General features: G+C 35.5%; 1 protein-coding gene across 3 annotated transcripts in view; it reads right to left on the bottom strand.

Moving 5' to 3' along the window:
• PPP1R12A (protein phosphatase 1 regulatory subunit 12A) overlaps positions 1 to 21,327 on the bottom strand; it is a 121,041-nt gene that overhangs the window by 2,240 nt on the left and 97,474 nt on the right. For 2 of the 3 annotated variants that reach the window (XM_014065024.2, XM_087723399.1), the window contains 7 exons: positions 20,250 to 20,368; positions 18,890 to 18,955; positions 14,743 to 14,759; positions 13,479 to 13,605; positions 12,920 to 13,024; positions 4,706 to 4,753; positions 1,560 to 1,610 (listed from right to left, as the gene is read on the bottom strand). In XM_014065024.2, the coding sequence (XP_013920499.2) occupies positions 1,560 to 1,610; positions 4,706 to 4,753; positions 12,920 to 13,024; positions 13,479 to 13,605; positions 14,743 to 14,759; positions 18,890 to 18,955; positions 20,250 to 20,368 (533 nt within the window). Of the gene's footprint in view, positions 1 to 1,559; positions 1,611 to 2,277; positions 2,309 to 4,705; positions 4,754 to 12,919; positions 13,025 to 13,478; positions 13,606 to 14,742; positions 14,760 to 18,889; positions 18,956 to 20,249; positions 20,369 to 21,327 lie in introns of all 3 variants that reach the window. The other variant, XM_087723398.1, reaches the window with a different exon arrangement.

Here is a 21,327-nt window from a genome sequence, read left to right as displayed (position 1 = left end):
TTGTTGAAAAAAAGTATTGAATGTATTCTGTTTGTTTAAAAAGCCAATTATAAAATCTGTACTGAAAAAGCTTTCCATAGCCATACAATCCCTATCCTTAAAGCTCAGTCTTTATTTTAATCAGAAGTTTTATCTGGAATATAGCACTGAGAATGCTATGACCACCTTGGCAGATGATTGCTGGTAATTAGATGGGGTGGGGATGGAATACAAATTCTCAGCAACTTTTAATACCACTGACATGGTACCCTTCATGCTGCTTAGTAGGACTAAGTATTAAGAGCAGTGCTTTACAATGGTTCTTGTCCTTCTTATCAGAGTGTGTCCAGAGCTGAAAGACTATTGCTTGATACTCCTCCGGGTGCCATCTACCAGCCAATGCCACCTGGCTATTACCCAGGGGAGGGCCTTCTCTGTGGCAGCTCCGGCCCTCTGGAATGAACCCCCGCAGGAATTCGGACCCTCTCTCCAGGCCTTCCGAAAAGCCGTCAAAACCTGGCTTTGCCGGCAGGCCTGGGGGTGATGAGTTCCCTCCCCTCTCGACATGTATGGTTGTGCGACTGTTGTCTACTTTTATTATCTGTATTTTGTCTTTTATGTTCCCCCTTTTTTCCCCCCTTGAATTGTTCGCCGCCCTGAGTCCTCCCGGAGAAGGGCGGCATACAAATAATAAAATACAAAATACAATACAAATACTCTGATCACTGATCTATGGTGTCTCACAAATTTCTATTTTGTTAATACTCTTTAATATTTATGTGAAATCACTGGGAAAGTGAAAGAACTGAGGAAGGTCACCAAGGACACCCAGCTTTACTGCTTCTTTCCTCTAACTTCGAGGAAACATTCAGCATCTTACGCATTGCCTAACGGCAGTACCAGCTAAATAAGGGACAATGAAATGCTCTCCAACAGATTACTTTGTCCTCCCTCTTCTATTACTTAGGAAAATGATAAGGCTGCATCTCTTTAGTCAAGCTTTTAACTGTAATTGATGCTAATGTTATTGATTATAATTTCAATATGTTGTATTTTACATCCTGTTCTATTGTTCTAAATGAGCACTTACATGAGTGGAAAAACAGGGTATAAGTTTAATGATAAATATAAAAATAGCTGAAATATGGCTCGTTTGTCTCCCTGGGGACAAGAGTGAAAGCAAAAGTAATGCAGAATATTATTTTGAGTTTTATTGAGAGTATCCTCCCCCCCCCAAAGTAAGAAATAAAAATGACTGACAACTGTCAACTAAACCTCCCTTTTTAGTAGCTTTGGATTAGATGGGTGATTTCAGTATAGTCTCAAGGCAATAATTCAAACTTAATGGCTTGTATTTTTCACAATTGGAATAAAACAAATCATCAATACTATTTTTAAACTAAGCTACAAGAATACATTTAAGAATTGTAAGTCATAGTGCCATAAATGAATTTGTGTGGTACAATATGTCACTTTTTTTAGAAAAGCAAAATTATATTGGATTACACTTATATCAGTTATGATCATGGTATATGGCTAAATTTTAAAAAAAAATTAAATTTGGAGGAATTTACATTTACCTTGAGTTCTTCTTCCATTTCAGATATTCGTCTTTCTAGAGCTCTTCGTTCCTATAGTGACATATTCGAAATAATGAATGTATAACTTTGATAGATAGCTCTATCAAAGCTCTATCTATTTTATAGTACTACAGTCCAAGATGTTCACATTTAATCAGAAGCAAGGTGAGGGGAAATTTGCAAGGCCAGTGATGTGTAAGAAACTAATTCCACTTTAAAACTAAGAAAATGTAACAAAATGTTGGTCATATTCTATGCATTTTATTCAATAAATTATTTGTATAAATGTATACAGGCAATAATTTTATATTGTAAAGTTTACTATTACACCTTAGCTAAATTTTAATTTATATTTTAAAATACAATAGAGGTAAGAACTCAGTTAAAAGAAGCACAAAGCATAAGCTATCACAGTCAAGCAAATGTTAGTTCACACACTTTAGTGTACCAGTAATATTACATGTGAGTCCTCGACTTATTCTATTATAATTTGTACCAAAAAGCAAAAGCTTTTATAGCTCAAATTTTGGTTGACAGTCTGCCAATGCTGTGAGTCCAGTTAAAAAGCATATGCTAAAACCTGTGTTTATCACATTTATCATTCAATGTGAGAGAGAAAAGCAAGTTATTGCAAAGTGTACATTAACATCTGCATTCTACAGTGTTATGCAAAACAAGCAGCAGCAGCTGAGTGTGTAAAACTCTGGTTAGATCATACCGCCCCGTGGATACTGACTCTTGTCGGTCACCTTTCAGATACAAATCATTTGAATTTAGTTTAATCATAGTTAAGTGAACTTTCTGGCATATTTTCCCCAGATTTAGAAAATAACTTAAATAATATAGTACAATAAATGATTCACTGTTATTAGTTTTTAATTTGCTGGTTACTTAACAAACTGGTAAAAAATGAGTTACTAAAATATGTTCATGTGTAGCAGTGATAAGTTAAGTAACTGTGAGTTAATTGGCATAAGCCTGAAAAAGGCTACAAATTTATAAGGCTTATACTACCCACAGCTATCTCGGAATGGAAACATAGGCAAACCCCATATGAAAACCAATTCTGCTCCTATGATTTGGATACCATAGCTTTTGTATTTAGATCTTTTATTTAAATTTCTGGAGCCCTCTGATAACTTTCATTTACACAAGTTAAATAATCAAGATAAATTTATTTCTCTAAAGTAGCAAACTTTTGCTATATAGGATATAAGCTTGGCCCACAAAGAGTTGCTAATAAATTGTTGTCAGGGATATTTTATTCATTTTATTGAATATAATTTTATTGGTCAATGGCTGAAATAAAATTTCTGTCTGTCTAATATTTTCTATATTAATATATATTGCATATCTCTAGAAAGTATAAATGGAGAACATTTTACATTTTTCTAGGCTAAAAAGCTATTCTGTTAGCCAGGTATATGGAACCTTGCATACTGTACTGGGATTAATTTTTTAAAAAGTTCTATATTGCAATGATTTAATCCAGGATTTCCAAACTGGGTTCAAAGAAAACTGAATGGATTCCACATGCGACCAAGGGAAAAATATGAAATATATACATATTTTTATACACCACAAGCATAAGCTCTGCTTTATTGCCAGTTTCTTAACACTGGGCATTTGCCAATTGATCATGGGTCCTGTTTTATAACAGGAGGTGCTATGGCCTGAAAAAGTTTTAAAATCCCTGGGCCAGCCGACTGTGCTGATATCCCTGTATAACCACAGCTGTGCTTCTATATCCGCTTCATGAGACTTATGAGATGTGAGTTGGCCAAAATCACTGTTCATAATGAATTTTATCCAAGTGTAAGCAATTGCTTATACAGCCTGTAGAACACAAATGCAATTGACAACTTCTATAAATGGAAATTCTGCAATAAGCTACGTTCAGAGTATTTTAGCATTCTGTAATTATGGTAAGAAAATCCACTATATTGCCAAAAGTATTCGCTCACGCATCCACATAATCAGACTCAGTTGTGAGCGAATACTTTTGGCAATATAGTGTACTTCATTAGGAAATAAATATTACTCACAAAGTTTCTAAAATACTAAATTTTTAGAATTCTGAAATAATAAATTCCTAACTAACATCACAACAAAATTATCTAATTATGATATCTGAATAATTTAATACTGTTTCATACAGCAAAACAGAAAAAAACCCCACCTGTTTTGAACTTGGAACAAATCACAAGGTACTAAAAGTTATCTTAATGGCTTTCAAATCAGTTCATGATTTAGGAAAAGTGAATTATTTGGGGTGTCAAACAAAATGAAATCTGGATAGGATGAATTGTGATGCATCATCTCCTCTCTCCCTTCAGAAGCTGCCAAAGTAGCATATACCACAGGCCCACTAACTGCAACCCTCTCTGCCTCTCAACTGTAGCTGTTGATGTTCCAGTGCAGCATATTTTACCAGCTTCTTATTATCATCTTCTTCTTGTTATCTTTCCTTCCTTCCCCCCTCCATAAGTTTAGGATGGTATTGGCCATATCACAGTATGCAGTCTATATTCATTTCAGCTAATAAGAAAAGTCAACAGGAACATTCCAGGTTGAGAAGTACCGTCATGGAAGAGCCTCTAGAAATGTAGTGTGATGGATAGGAGTTCCCATCATTCAACAGGCTGGGAATGATGAAAAGTGCACTGGAATATCAGTGCTAGCCGAGGGGAGGAAAGGAGGGACAGGAAGACAAAAGGAAAAGTGTGGGTGACCATGTCAGTGAAATATTTTACACTGGGGTATCAGTGGTAGTGATAGATAAAGGGAAGGAAAAAGGGAATGCACTGAGAAGATGAGGGAATGGGGGAAAAGGGGGAAAAGTGAGCAACATGTAGTTTGTCTTTTTTCCCCTCAACTATCTCAGCACTGCAGCTTGGATTTTTCCTCTCCTTCCATGAACTGCCTCTGCCTGGGGACACATGGCGGAACAGCCATGTTCTATTCCATGTATGGACCAAAACACATAAAACTGCATGTTTCAGTTCAGTCACAGATCATCCAAAAGTAGTTATTCAATGTAAAGTTGATGAATGGAGCATTTTGTACATTAGTATTCTTTTCCAATTCAAATTATTTTATAACATTTACACTATAGCAACAATAAAGATAAAAATGAAATCGCTTACCCTTTTTTCCATTTCTAGCAGAGATCTATCAGCATATCTTTCCTGTCTCTGAAATACATAAGCGATTGCATGCTTTCACAACAAATTTCAGTTGAAGAGAAATCAGTTAAAATTAAATAAGTTGTTGCATTACTATTATTTTTCACAACTGTTTGTGACCAGTAGCATGGTCACCAGAATTCCAGGTGGACACTTCCCATATGTACCACATATCAGCATTACCTGCTTACTTAGGAACAAACATAATGGCTTGGACCTTGGAAAAGGTAGGTTCAAATGCACTAGCAGCAATGAACTTCTCCTTCCAAAGGCCAATATATGCTTATTTCTGAATGTAGAAACATTCTCATGTAGATGAGTATTGAGTACTATTCATTCCTGTTAGTTTTGCACTCTGGAACAAGAGTTATATGAACAATTCTTATATTTTAACATCATGTCACTTTGATCCTACAAAAATAATCTCTATATTTGCTATGAGAATTATAAGTGACTATTTTAATGTATTAGTGCATTTAAAAAATATACAACTTTTTTTCATTCTCACATACGGAAAGAAGATGATGCCAACCAAAACCCTTCCTCCATCAACTTCTTAAAGGAAGATACTAAAGAAACAAGGTGAACAAGCTCAATTTAGAGAAGACAGTTCTAGAAATACATGGGAATTAAGCCACATAGGCTTTTATATACAGAACTTATACTTTTCTCCTTCTGAGCTGATGTATAGCTAGTCTTTGTTTAGAGGCTACTCATTTAGTGATTGTTTCCAAGTATGATAGTAATTATAATAATAATAAGCTGAAGACACAGTAGACAAGAAGACTGCACAGACTGACTACAAACAAAGTAGTAATAATGGTGAATTAGAAGATCTGCAAGGGATATCATGAAACCTGCAAGCAAGAAATGATGGCACCATAAACTAGAGTAAGTAATTGAAAATGAAGACACTAAAGTGCTAGGGAGCTGTAGAATTCAGACAAGCACCTCTGCCACATAACACTCCTGACTTAACAATTGTTGATAAGAAAGACAAAAGTCTGGATAGTGGATGTGATAGTATCTGCAGATAGCAGAATAGTAGAGAAAGAACTGGAGAAGATAACAAAATACAAATATCTGCAAACAGAAACAGAATGATTTTGGCAAAAGAAAGCAAAGGTAGTTAACAATAGTAATAGGCACCATGGCTGCAATCCCAAAACAATTGAAGCACCACTTGAACTCCACCCGCATTGACAAATTCACTATCCGTCAATTGCAAAAAGCAGCTTTACTCAGAACACCGTCCACCCTGCAACAATACCTATAACACTATCAAACAGTCATATCTGCCTATCTCACACTCTTGGGAAGGACTTAATAGATGGATAAAAATACCAAATCTAGTCTGACCATCTGGCTGATTCTGCAATGAACCATAATAATAATAATAATAATAATAATAATAATAATAATAATAATAATAATAATAATAATAATAATAATAATAATAATAATTTTCCAAGGTGATTCACTTTCACCTCTTCTCTTCATCATCGCAATGATCCCACTATCAGTAATCTTAAAAAAAATGAAATTAGGCTACCAAACAGCCAAAAAAGCTGAAAAAATTTCGCATTTACTATATATGGATGATTTGAAACTCTATGGAAAGTCAGAAATAGAAATCCAATCATTGACACACACAGTCCAAGTATTCAGCACCGATATTTCAATGCAGTTTGGCATGGAAAAATGCGCCACTGTATCCATAAAAAGGGGCAAAATCACTGCATGTGAGGGAATTGAAATGCCCAATGGCCAACTAATTAAATGCAAAGAAAATGAAGCCTACAAATACTTAGGCATTCTGCAGTTGGATAACATCAAGCATGGAGAAGTAAAAACTATTGTCAGGCGAGAGTACACCAACAGGGTTAGGAAAATTTTGAAATCTACATTGAATGGTGGAAATACAATCAAGGCCATAAATACCTGGGCAATACCAGTTATAAGATACACAGCTGGCATAGTTAACTGGACACAAGCTGATTTGGACCTTTTGGACCAAAAAACCAGGAAACTAATGACAATGCACTACAGTTTACATCCACGTGGTGATACTGATAGACTATATCTGCCCCGAAAATCAGGTGGCAGAGGATTATTACAAGTGAAGCAAACAGTTGAAGAAGAAAAACATGCACTGGCTGATTATTTAAAAGAAAGTCAAGAACATCTATTAATCGAAGTAAAGAACAAAAATCTACTGAAGGCCCAACAGACAAAACAAGAATACAGAAAAGATGTGATAAAATCAAGACTGGAGAGTTGGCAGAACAAAGCACTGCATGGTCAATTTCTGGAAAAAATAAAAGATAAAGTGGACAGTGAACAAACTTGGTTATGGTTAAAAACAGGTACATTAAAGAAAGAAACAGAGTCACTAATCCTGGCTGCGCAAGAACAAGCTATCCGCACAAATGCCATTAAGGCCAAAATCGAAAAATCCTCTGATGATGCCAAATGCAGACTTTGCAAAGAAGCTGATGAAACTGTTGATCACATACTCAGCTGCTGTAAAAAAATCGCGCAGACTGATTATAAATTGTGGCACAATTCAGTAGCACAAATGATCCATTGGAATTTGTGCAAAAATTATAATATTAAAACAGCAACAAACTGGTGGGAACATCAGCCTGAAAAAGTCACCGAAAATCAGATGGTCAAGATCTTGTGGGATTTCCGTATACAAACCGACAAAATACTGGCGCATAATACACCAGACATCACACTGGTTGAGAAAAATAAGGTCACAATCATAGACATCGCAATACCAGGTGATAGCAGGGTCGCCGAGAAGGAACATGAAAAAATCGCAAGATACCAGGACTTAAAAATCGAAATTCAACGACTATGGCACAAACCAGCAGTGGTAATTCCAGTGGTAATTGGCACACTGGGTGCTATTCCAAAAGCACTGGAATTAAATTTAAAACAGTTAAAAATTGACAAAATCACCATCAGTCAAATGCAAAAAGCCGCACTGCTTGGATCTGCACGCATATTACGAAAATACGTTACGACGTCCTAGGCCCCTGGGTGGGGCCCGACTAGTAACCAATGCCAAATCCGGCGAAACAACTGGCCGCTGTGATACAATTGTACAACAACAACAACAACAATAATAACAACAACAACAACAACAACTCCGCCGTTGCTGGTCCCAAGCCCGGATGAGAAAGGAGGAGGGTTGGGGTCAGGTTGGCATCTGGTCCCGTAAAAAAAACCCCGCCAACCCATACAATATGGTGAAAAAAACAAATAAGAATTCCATACCGCATCGGTCGTCGCGCGGGTTAACAAGGGCCACGGCGGATATTGGGGTCCCTGGACATCCGTCGACAAGTGGGCTACAAGTGGACCAGCCAACAAAACGACAAAAATATAGTGCAGATGAAAACCGTGCCATAATGGCCTGTTACTACAACTCAGAGCCAGAAAAAAGAGGCTATTTAAAGCGAATGTATGAATTATGGAAACAACAATATCCAGATTCAAATGTTAGTGAACAACGACTAGCAGATCAAAGGCGATTTATTATACGGAATAAAGTGTTTAGTGAAGTTGAACATGAGGAAATTCAGGCAAATTGCAAAACCCAAAAAACAATATCACAAGCGGAAATAACTGATATTCAAGACACAACTAAAGACATTATAGTAGAACTCCCAGAAGAAGCTCTCGGGGGGGAAATAACATCACCACCACTAGAACCAGTTATCACTGAACCAACTGATGAACTAACTCAAAAACAAAAAGAATTGAAGGATAAGATCATGGAGCATTTTCTGCTTAATGAGGAAAGGCAACGTTTACCATCACTAAAAACTGTGCCTAAGAAAATTTTGGCCCCTATCATGAAAATGGTTAATGCAGTGTTTTCAACAATTGAACCGGGATCCATCTTGGAAACAAACCAGTTAATGTACAGTGCAGCTGTAATAGTCACTAATGAACTAGGCATTAAAATTAAAGTACCTAGTCACACAACAGAAAAAGCATCAAAGCCAAAGTGGAAAATCCGTTTAGAACAAAAAATCAAAAAATTAAGGGCATATGCTAGTAACTTAAAGAACATGCATGAGCAACGGCTTAAAAACAACAAAATCATAGATTGGCTAATCAGAAGATATAGATTGGATACAAGAAACATCAATGAAGCTGTAGAGATTGTAAAACAGCAGATAACAGCAACAGCTAGAAAAATTGAAAGATATGAGGCACGAATCATCCAATATAAACAAAATCAGCAATTTCGATCAGACCAACGGCGTTTTTATCAAAGTCTTAATGTGAATGGTGACACCAAAAGTGAAAAACCAGAAAAACAGGCCACAGTTGAATTCTGGAAAGAATTGTGGGAAAATGCAAAGGACTACAACAAGGAAGCAAAGTGGATACATGACTTTGAGAAAAGCATTGGCAACAAACAAATGCAAGTATTAGAAATAACAACTGAGATGGTCAAAAATCGAGTTAAAAAGGTAAAGAATTGGACATCACCTGGAAAGGACCAATTACATGGTTTCTGGCTCAAATATCTGACCAGTTTACATGCAATATTGGCCAGGCAACTGAATGAAATTTTACAAAAGGGCCAAATTGATGAATGGTTGACAACTGGAAAAACATACTTGATTCAGAAAGATGCAACTAAAGGAACAACACCTGAAAACTACAGACCAATAACATGCTTGCCAACAACCTTCAAATTACTCACAGGCATTATTGCAGATAACATGATGGATTATTTGGAAACAAACAACATCTTGCCAGTAGAGCAAAAAGGCAACAAAAGAAGGAGCAGGGGCACAAAAGATCAACTTCTAATTGATAAAATGATATTAGAAAATTGTAAGAACAGAAAAACGAACTTGAATATGGTCTGGATTGATTACAAAAAGGCATTTGACTCACTGCCACATAGTTGGATCATAAAATGCTTAGAAACAACGGGCATTAGCAAAAATATTACATCCTTTACTGAAAAGGCGATGAAACAATGGAGAACTGAGTTGGCAGTAGGGAATGAGATCTACGGAATGGTTAATATCAAGCGAGGAATTTTCCAGGGTGATTCACTTTCACCTCTTCTCTTCATCATCGCAATGATCCCACTATCAGTAATCTTTAAAAAAATGAAATTAGGCTACCAAACAGCCAAAGAAGCTGAAAAAAATTCGCATTTACTATATATGGATGATTTGAAACTCTATGGAAAGTCAGAAATAGAAATCCAATCATTGACACACACAGTCCAAGTATTCAGCACCGATATTTCAATGCAGTTTGGCATGGAAAAATGTGCCACTGTATCCATAAAAAGAGGCAAAATCACTGCATGTGAGGGAATTGAAATGCCCAATGGCCAACTAATTAAACGCAACGAAAATGAAGCCTACAAATACTTAGGCATTCTGCAGTTCGATAATATCGAGCATGGAGAAGTAAAAACTATTGTCAGGCGAGAGTTAGGAAAATTTTGAAATCTAAATTGAATGGTGGAAATACAATCAAGGGCATAAATACCTGGGCAATACCAGTTATAAGATACACAGCTGGTATAGTTAACTGGACACAAGCTGATTTGGACATTTTGGACCAAAAAACCAGGAAACTAATGACAATGCACTACAGTTTACATCCACGTAGTGATACTGATAGACTGTACCTGCCCCAAAAATCAGGTGGCAGAGGATTATTACAAGTGAAGCAAACAGTTGAAGAAGAAAAGCATGCACTGGCTGATTATTTAAAAGAAAGTCAAGAACATCTATTAATCGAAGTAAAGAACAAAAATCTACTGAAGGCGCAACAGACGAAACAAGAATACAGAAAAGATGTGATAAAATCAAGAATGGAGAGTTGACAGAACAAAGCAATGCATAGCCAATTTCTGGAAAAAATAAAAGATAAAGTGGACAGTGAACAAACTTGGTTATGGTTAAAAACAGGTACATTAAAGAAAGAAACAGAGTCACTAATCCTGGCTGCGCAAGAACAAGCTATCCGCACAAATGCCATTAAGGCCAAAATCGAAAAATCCTCTGATGATGCCAAATGCAGACTTTGCAAAGAAGCTGATGAAACTGTTGATCACATACTCAGCTGCTGTAAAAAAATCGCGCAGACTGATTATAAATTGCGGCACAATTCAGTAGCACAAATGATCCATTGGAATTTGTGCAAAAATTATAATATTAAAACAGCAACAAACTGGTGGGAACATCAGCCTGAAAAAGTCACCGAAAATCAGATGGTCAAGATCTTGTGGGATTTCTGTATACAAACGGACAAAATACTGGCGCATAATACACCAGATATTACACTGGTTGAGAAAAATAAGGTCACAATCATAGACATCGCAATACCAGGTGATAGCAGGGTCGCCGAGAAGGAACATGAAAAAATTGCAAAATACCAGGACTTAAAAATTGAAATTCAACGACTATGGCACAAACCAGCAGTGGTAATTGGCACACTGGGTGCTATTCCAAAAGCACTGGAATTACATTTAAAACAGTTAAAAATGGACAAAATCACCATCAGTCAAATGCAAAAAGCCGCACTGCTTGGATCTGCACGCATATTACGAAAATACGTTACAACGTCCTAGGCCCCTGGGTGGGGCCCAACTAGTAACCAATGCCAAATCCGGTGAAACAACTGGCCGCTGTGATACAATTCTGTTGTTGCGAATAATAATAGAAATCATTTTCCAAAAGACCAATGTGCATATTAGGACCAAATTTTATGCCTGACAAGAGCCTTCAGTGTAAATTGACTACGGTGTGATCAGTTTCAGGCAGCGGTTCAAGCCCAATGGAGGGTTCTAATCAACTAAGGTTATATTGTAGTCAAGTATCATTTCTTCAATGTTGTCACCTGAAAAGATATGCTTAAGTATTTACAAAATTTGTATTCACCTCTGTGATATACTGTATATTCACTTAGCAACCAATATCTGATTTAAGGAATGAGTTGCAGTCACTAAACAAAGAGAGGTTTATTTCTCACCTTGTCTTTCATCCCTCCCCCCAACTTCATTGTTTTGAGATTACCAAAAAATGGTCTGTCCCAAGGATTCATCACCATGCTTCCTTCCATTAATTCACTCAATCTTTAATCTGTAATAAACTCAATATATTTTCAGATTTACATCCCTTCCTATGCCATGTGAATTTATAAACAGACTTATGAATAAATCACATATAGAAAAGTAAAGCCATTTATAAGATTGCCTAATCATAAAAGGTATTTAACTATTTGTTTTCTTTCAAATCAAATGTTTAAAAGTTAGCATGGATTCCATATTCCATGCAAACAGAGTAAAGCTCACTTTATATTCAATATATTGCATATAACACTGATATGTTATATTCAATATACTGAATTACCCCTCCCTACCAAGAAAGTTTAAAGCAATAAAAGATTTCATTAAAAATGCTGTTGTTCATTGTACCGGTACTACTTTATATTTGATTCTGCCCAATATATTTACCAATAAAATTTATGTATTTATTTATTTATTTGAAGTTTTTATATGTCGCCCAATCCCAAAGGACTCCGGGCGGCTTACAAGAAAATATAAAAAACACGTAACAACAATACAATTTAAAACAACAGACACTCCTCATACATTCATTCTAGTCGGGGCCGGACCTCAACAGTGAGACCTGCCCGAACAGCCAAGTTTTTATGGCTTTTTCTGAAGGCCATCAGAGTGGGTATGGTCCGGATTTCCGGGGGGAGCTGGTTCCAAAGAGTCAGAGCAGCCACCGAGAAGGCTCTCCTCCGAGGGCCCGCCAGCCGACATTGTTTGGCCGACGGCATCTGAAGGAGGCCCAATCTATGGGATCTTACTGGCCGCTGGGAGGTATATGTCGGCAGGTGGTCTCGAAGGTATCCTAGCCCTAAGCCATGTAGGGCTTTAAAGGTAATAACCAACACCTTGAATTGAGTCTGGAGACCAATAGGTAGCCAGTGAAGCTCACAGAGGATAGGTGTAATGTGGGTGTATCTCGGCACACCCACTATTGCCCGCGCGGCTGCATTCTGAACTAACTGCAGTCTCCAAACGCTTTTCAAGGGTAGCCCCATGTAGATCGCGTTACAATAATGTACAAAGGCCATGTATTTTTTTAAGTAAAGTTTAAATGTACAAACCTGGGTTGCCTTTTCCAATTGCAGTTTAAGGTCCGTTAATTCCATGTTTGTATCATGCAACTGTGCTTTCAGTTTTTCATTTTCAGCTATAATCTGTTCGTAAAGCTAAAAAGTACAGATTTTTAAATAAAGTAGTGTTTCAAATTTGCAAGCTAATTTAATATTGCCTGAAAGGAAGACTAGAGTTTCCCCCAAAATAATTTACATAATATATATTATTATATAATAATATAATTTAAATAGCAAGGACATTTTATATTGTCTACAATTGGACAATATCATATTTTCTGCAATTCTCTTTATGATAAATAGTATGTGCAATTCTCCCTTGTATCGAGTCAAGTAATGCTCACAGATAACTTCTCACAAATAACCAAATATCTTTCACAAATAACTTCTCACAAATAACCAAATATCTTTTCTTCCTCCAAATGTCCTTATTTTGATACAGTAATTTACTTTAATTTGGAGACAGAGTATATGTGTATATCAATCAATATAGTATTATTTCAGAACAATGGAGACATTATAATGTGCTACTACTATCACAATCGAATACCTTTTTAAAGTCAGCTGTATCTTCTTTTTCTAGTTTACTGGTGTATAATTTACGATCTTCCAAGTAACTGTAACCGGTCCGTCCTAGTACTGAATCATAGCGATCTCCAGATGACCCTGTGTCATATCTTTGAAATGAAAAGAGAGACAGTTTTGGTTTAATGGTTAAGGCACCAGGCTAGAACCAGGAAACTGTGCCTATAGAGATTCTCAGTCATGCAGGTCATGGTTCTTCAGAGCTGAAGAAGCTTCTTGGATGAGAAGTAAAATGTCTTCAAAGAAAAACCAGAAGTCCAGTGGCCTCTTGAAAAAAGTGCCTTTGGGACAGGAAATTGTGAGTTCTAGTCCAGACTTATGCATTAAAAATGACTGGGTAACTTTGGATCAGTCTTAATCCAATCTAAATCACCAAATTGTTGTTTTGAGGAAAATAGGAAGAGGAAGGTTCTCTGCCTTGAGTTATTTATAAAATTACTAAAGTAGAAATTTAAAAATTGGATGATGCATCAATCCGTAATTTACAGTCTTACTGATGATGAAATACAAAGTTCAAAACACATAATTTATTTTGTTTCCCTACAATGTTGATAGTTTTGTCTGTTTTCAGTATATTTTGTCTGCCTTCTTTCTCCCAAAGAACAATTGAGAATTCATGTAACTGCATTTCCAAGAAAAAACAGAAATATTTCTATAAAATAATGTTTATAACTATAATGTGGAAAAAGTATATATTCAAATCGAATTATCTATCCTGACCCCTCTATAAAAATAGCAAAAACTCCCCTAAAAAATAAGTTTTTTCCCCATTGCTTCTTTCTCTTTGCTTCAAAATTTTACAATGCAAAATGCAATCCATTTATTTATCTAATTCATTCTTACCTGAAAATAAGACTAATTAAAGCTATACTTTCAGACCAAGCATGAGTTGTATCGGACAACTATAGGTCTGACAATATTCGATAGCAATAATTAAAATCTTGATGATTTATGTATAATAGACTACTGTTACCAGATTTGATTAATCATTTTGCTTGGTACTAATAAAACATTTTATAATCCCTTGAAGATTATGATCCTAGAAGGCAAATGTCTGTATTGAAGCATAATAATATTGCCATGTTTAAATTAGATGGATTTATTATATATGCACAATTTAAGTTTGATTGAGTATATTTGTTTCCTTAAAGCCTTTATAACATTACAATATACATATAATAATGTTATGATATTATGTAATAAAGAAATCCAAATATGAAAATGCATACCTTGAATGGCTGTCGCTCTGAAAAATGAAGAAATTAAAATAAGTTTAGTATATACTCTATAACCAGTTGAAAAAAATTTACAGTACTGTGCAAAAGTTTTAGGCAGGTGTGAAAAAATGCTGTAAACAAAGAATGCTTTCAAAAATGGAAGTGTTAAACATTTATGTTCATAAATGAACAAAATGCAGTGAATGAACAAAAGAGAAATCTAAATCAAATCAATATTTGGTGTGACCACCTGTAGTGGCCCAACAGTGGCCGGCTGAGCTGTTGGTGGAATCTTGACAGCGATGAACACTATGGAACTGCCCTGGAGGCTGAGGAAGACTCTGGCAGGTGTTCAGAGTCAGAGCAGGGACTAGAGAGGCCTGTTGGCCACCAGATAACATTTGAGTCAGGGAGCAGTGAGGAAGAACAGAGGGAGGCTGTCACTGACGTAGGGTTGAGAGGAGGATGGAGCAGCTTTGGAAAAAGGCTCACAGAAGGAAATAGGAACAGGTGGCTACTGATTGGCCCCTCCCAGAGAGCTTTTAGGTCGGGCGACGGGAGGGAAATTTTGTAGGAAACAACAGTTTACTAATCCAGGTATACAGAAAGATTGGGAGAATTTCGTGAGTTCAAGCCTTGTTTTCATAGAGATAATTTTCTGGGCTCCTAGCCAAGGGGTTGCTTATCTCCCTCCTTAGTTGTGGCAGACAGCCAAGTCTTTGTCAGTCTATATTAGAGGCTTGGGACAGAACACCACCCTTTGCCTTCAAAACAGCAGCAATTCTTCTAGGTACACTTGCACAGAGTTTTTGAAGGAACTCAGCTGGTAGGTTGTTCCAAACATCTTGGAGAACTAACCACAGATCATCTGTGGATGTAGGCTTTCTCACATCCTTCTGTCTCTTCATGTAATCCCAGACACACTCGATGATGTTGAGATCAGGGCTCTGTGGGGGCCATGCCATCACTTCCAGTAGTTCTTGTCCTTCTTTACGCTGAAGATAGTTCTTAATGACTTTGGCTGTATGTTTGGGGTCGTTGTCTTGCTGCAGAATAAATTTGGGGCCAATCATACGCCTTCCTGATGGTATTGCATGATGGATAAGTATCTGCCTGAATTTCTCAGCATTGAGAACACCATTAATCCTGACCAAATCTCCAACTCCATTTGCAGAAATGCAGCCCCAAACGTTCAAGGATCTCCACTATGCTTCACTGTTGCCTGCAGACACTCATTATTGTACCGCTCTCCAGCTCTTCGACGAACACACTGCCTTCTGCTACAGCCAAATATTTCAAATTTTGACTCCTCAGTCCACAGCATCTGCTGCCATTTTCTGCACCCCAGTTCCTATGGTTTTGTGCATACTTTAGTCGCTTGGCCTTGTTCCCACGTCGGAGATATGGCTTTTTGGCTGCAACTCTTCCATGAAGACCACTTCTGGCCAGACTTCTCCGGACAATAGATGGGTGTACCTGGATCCCACTAGTTTCTGCCAGTTCTGAGCTGATAGCACTGCTGGACATCTTCTGATTTCGAAGCGTGATGTGTCTTTCATCTGCTGCACTACGTTTCTTTTGCCGACTACTGCGTCTACGATCCTCAACGTTGCCCGTTTCTTTGTGCTTCTTCAAAAGAGCTTGAACAGCACATCTTGAAACCCCAGTCTGCTTTGAAATCTTTGTCTGGGAGAGACCTTGTTGATGCAGTATAACTACCTTGTGTCTTGTTGCTGTGCTCAATCTTGCCATGACATGAAACTGTCTTTCACAACCTCACCTTGGTAGCAGAGTTTGGCTGTTCCTCACCCAGTTTTAAGCCTCCTACAAGCTGTTTCTGTTTCAGTTCATGACTGGGTTTCAACCTATGTGTGACGTTGATGATCATTAGCACCTTTTGGTATAATTGATTGATCATACACCTGACTATAATCCTATGAAATCCCTGACTTTGTGCAAGAATGGATGAGAATGAGAATGGATGCTGGTTTGAAGGCAAAAGATAATAACACCAAATATTGATTTGATTTAGATTTTTCTTTTGTTCGCTCACTTTGCATTGTGAAAATTGACAAAAATAAACAATCATTATATTTCTGAAAGCATTCTTTGTTTACAGCATTTTTTCACACCTGCCTAAAACTTTTGCACAGTACTGTATATGTATATGTATATGTATATATATAAAGAAATAAATAAAATAAAATATAAAACATTTTTTCAGTTTTCCAATCCAAAATTAGTTATATAGTTCAGAAAGTTACTATTTAAAGGACCTGGGCCCAAAGCATCCTTAAAGATCTAGAACTCTAGTGAACATGAACTGTTCCTGGATAAATTCAACTCTGCATCTATTGTGATCCCCCCCACCTTGATGGTGCATATTGTAGTACTGAATAGTAATAGACAGGACACGGGTCTGGCAGAGCCCAGGGTAGACAGGGAAAATCTGTATTTGAAGATGAATTACTGGCATGGATATCTTACTAAAGATTGAGGGTAGATTAATTCCATAGTAGGGTTTGCATTTATAGTGTCTTGCTCCCATGTGCTTGGTACTTGCTCTTGTCCAAATCAACTGAATTAGCAAGCACAGTTGCCACAGCAAAGAGTCAACCCCTGAATTAGTATTATTAGATTTTTATCCTTTCTTTTAAAAATACATATTTTGATCATTTCAAGAGAACAAATATTTTTATTTATCAAATAAAAATTGATAAAATTTTCCCTTCTCACAAAAAGTGATATAGACACACAGATGATATAAAAGAGTAAAATATAGGAGACAGGGAATATTAATCGCAATAGTGGAGCCATACCCTAAACTCCTGCCTTTTGGGCTGGGAGAGAGTATCTGGCCCAAAGTCACGCATCTGGCTTTCATGTCTAAGACAGACCTAGAAGTCATAATCTCTTGAGTTCTAGGCCAGCACTTAAACCAAACTGGCTCTCAATCCTGTTAAAATGTTTTGTTTTAAATTTATGTTCTTTGGCATCATACATAATTACATAAATGTGTGGTTTTCATTCAAATTTTATTTAAGTTTTTTTTAGTGCTTTAGTACATTTCTTTCTAGTATGTCCAGAAATACCATGCCATGATAACTATGAAAGTTGAGATAAGCATTTCTACTATGAGATATATCCAATAAATGGAATGAAGAGGCATTTGCAATATGTTCTGAATTGGAACTATCCACATTTCAGAGCCATCTTCATATCAAAAATGTGTTAAAGATGAAATAATTTCATTTTTAGTGTAAAATACTTTGCTTTAAACTTAAAATAGTTTTCCAAGGCTTAAATGATATCTTTGGCATTCAAAATTGGAGAGAGTTTCAATTCTGAAATGGGATATTTTCAATTTCAAGTGATTCAGTTCAGAACATTTTGTACATCCCTAAAACCTCTTCACAATCTGTTTTAAGACACTATAATTCTGGTCCAGATGGTATGATAAGGATTGCCAACACAAGGAAACAGGATAGAAGTATGTGAATTATGTTTAAAAAGAAACATTCCTCCTGGGTCTTATATGGAAAAAAAATCCCGATTTAATTCTTATCCCGAGAAATAAATCACTATTGACAAAGTACTGTAGAGCTAGGTATTTTGGTTGTCTGATATATTTGTTTAATTTTCTTTTTTAATTTATGGGATATATATAATAATATTTGACATCAGTGAACTCATGATCTACAATAGGTAGATTAAAAATTAATCAATTAACAAATTATTCATAAAGTTAGATTGAAAGAGAAATGGAATACACTTAGTCCTCGACTTACAATCACAACTGAGCCAAAAATTTCTTTTGCTAAGTGAGTTTTGCCCTATTTTACAATCTTTCTTGCCACAGCCATTAAGTGCATCACTGCAGTTGTTAATAACATGGTTGTTAAGTGAATCTGAATTCCCCATTGTCTTTGCTTGTCAGAAGATGATCTCATGACCCCAGGAGACTGTAAATGTCATAAATGAGTCAGTTGCCAAGCATGTGAATTTTGATCACATGACCATGGGAATGCTACAATGGCTGCAAGTGTGAAAACGGTCGTAAGTCATCTTTTTCAGTTCCATTGTAGGAGGCACACTATTATTTGACAAACACTTTAGGAAAAATAGGATTTGTATTTAATGTAAGGAGAATAAAAAATACCTGTGCTTCTTTTTTATTTGTTCCCTCTTCTGAATCAGACAAGTGTTCTTGTTCATTTTCATCACTCTAACAGAGAAAATTTCATTGAGATTAATTCACATTTTATCAGAGAAGAAGAAACTACTAGAATGGCCTGTTCTACCCTTACTTGTAACTTGATTTTCTAATACATTTTATTTCTGCAAAAAGTTTAAAATTTTGTCTTTTCTTGTTGTAAGACAATTTTCAATACAATTTGCAAGTTTTAAAAAATCCATATTCCCTTTTATGTACAGGTTGTGGGCGTATTAGCACTATTCTATATTTACCATCTTGCTTTCTTACAACTCATATTTCCCCATTCTGACCAGAAACAATTTAATTATTTATCCTCATTATTATTTCACATGATTTACTTTATCAGACATCTAATCTATAATTTAAATCAATTTTTAATAAAATATACAATGTTATTCACTATTCAGTGAATTCTTATTATTCAGATTTCTTATTATTCATATTTCATTAACACTGGGCTTACTGTGTTGATTGTTAGCATAATGGACATTTCTGCATGAATAGATTAAATGTTCCATACAGTTTTTAATGTGTCATTCAAATCTGGTTCAGTCTGTTGGAAGATTCTCCAGAGCAGATATTTGAGGCATAAGGAAAACACAGCTGAGAAAATTGTGAAACGTGAATACAGGATTGATAGAACTCATGATAAATGTATACTAAATGTTAAGGTGATCCAATCTGTATTTAGAATTTTTGTTAATAAATTAATATCTAAGCAGCTCAGTTTTGTCCAAAAATACTTACAACTGAGAATTTCCTATTGCACATAAATTTACTATACGACGTATAATCCATAATGAAAATAAATATGTTCTGCCTAAACTTCAATTCTATAATTTGCAACAATTCACTCTTATCACATTATGTTACAACACCACACCTTTTAGAATAACTTTTTATATTGTAAATAATGTTTTAAAGTCACACTTATTTAAGGCAATGGCTACCAACCACATTAAACATTACTTGAAAAATTGTGTAATTTACAGTGTTGCTGATATAATCACTTGCAAGCAGAGTGATGATCAATAGCTAAACTACTGTATAGACAGGAAATTGATCACTGGACATAACCATCTTACTCTGAATATCGATATGACAGCATAATGCATATTATATACAATATATCATGTTGTAACATTTACTAGAAAACATCTTACTAAGTCTTCTAAATTGTTTCAAAATAGAATAGAATCAAATTCTTTATTGGCCAAGTGTGATTGGACACACAAGGAATTTGTCTTTGGTGCAGATGCTCTCATAAAATGCATATTTAGGAATAAGCTTAATGTAATCTCACATCTTGAGTCCAAAAAGAAACTCCTGTTGATCTTCGTTTTTCTCTTGGCCGCCGTCTTTCTCTTATTGATTTTGTTTGTGATTTATCTTCTTCCTTTTCTTCTTCCTTCTTGTCTGCTTCTGCATAGGTAGTAAATGTTAATGATTTAAAGACATTCTGAAAGAATTCTGATATAACATATAACCTTCTATTGCAGTTCCTGAAACCAAGACAGCATCCAATTTTATGAAAGAATATTTAAAGGTTTTTGCTAAATATATAGTTTTTGACACCCCATTATTCTCATTATTTATAATTCTTCATTTCAGTCAATTCTATCTTCACCTCAATGAAATAATGAATAGATTTAACCTTGGATATCAACATGTTTGCATACATCATGACATTTACAAACACAAATTTATTAAAGCATCCAGAGCACACTTATTTAGATAAGTATTTGTTTAGCCAGAAGCATCAAGATTTAGCGTGCAACAGACTCTTTGGAGAAAGATTTGCATTTAAGCTATTAGATCTGCTTTCTTTTCTATGCAATTTTCACAAAATAATAAATATCCATTGGTACAAATACATTTAAGATAATAACAAAATCAAATCTTAACTTTCAAACTGATTGTTCAGCTTCAAAATGCTTTTATTAACTTGTACAATAATTATTAAGCATGGCTGCACAAAGCACATTACATTCCTTTGCCATCATGCATTTTATAAGTGTCTTTACCCTTGAATTAATTTAAGAAATGATAAACATCCAGGTACTTGTTTATTTCAGTGTTCCAGTCTTCAGGGCTGAAAAATGAATCTATGTTAAGATGACACAATATTTAGCTTCAGCCACAATCTAAAATGCTTTTCTAAAAAAAGTTCCCACCACTCGCCTGAATTAAAGTATGAAGCCTATGGCACTTGATAATAGGAATAAATTTATATTTGATCTTTTGGATGCAATTAAATATATTTTAATGAAAAAATGTATCCTAGTCTGTAATATTGCAATATATATATATATATATATATATATATATATATATATATATATATATATATATATATATATATATATATATATATATATATA

This window comes from Thamnophis sirtalis, unplaced genomic scaffold, assembly GCF_051295495.1.
Source record: "Thamnophis sirtalis isolate CommonGarterSnake01/CBP01778 unplaced genomic scaffold, rThaSir2_p1.2 scaffold_9, whole genome shotgun sequence".
In the NCBI taxonomy this organism is placed as follows: Eukaryota; Metazoa; Chordata; class Lepidosauria; order Squamata; family Natricidae; genus Thamnophis; species Thamnophis sirtalis.
This window is presented reverse-complemented; position numbering and strand designations above follow the sequence as displayed.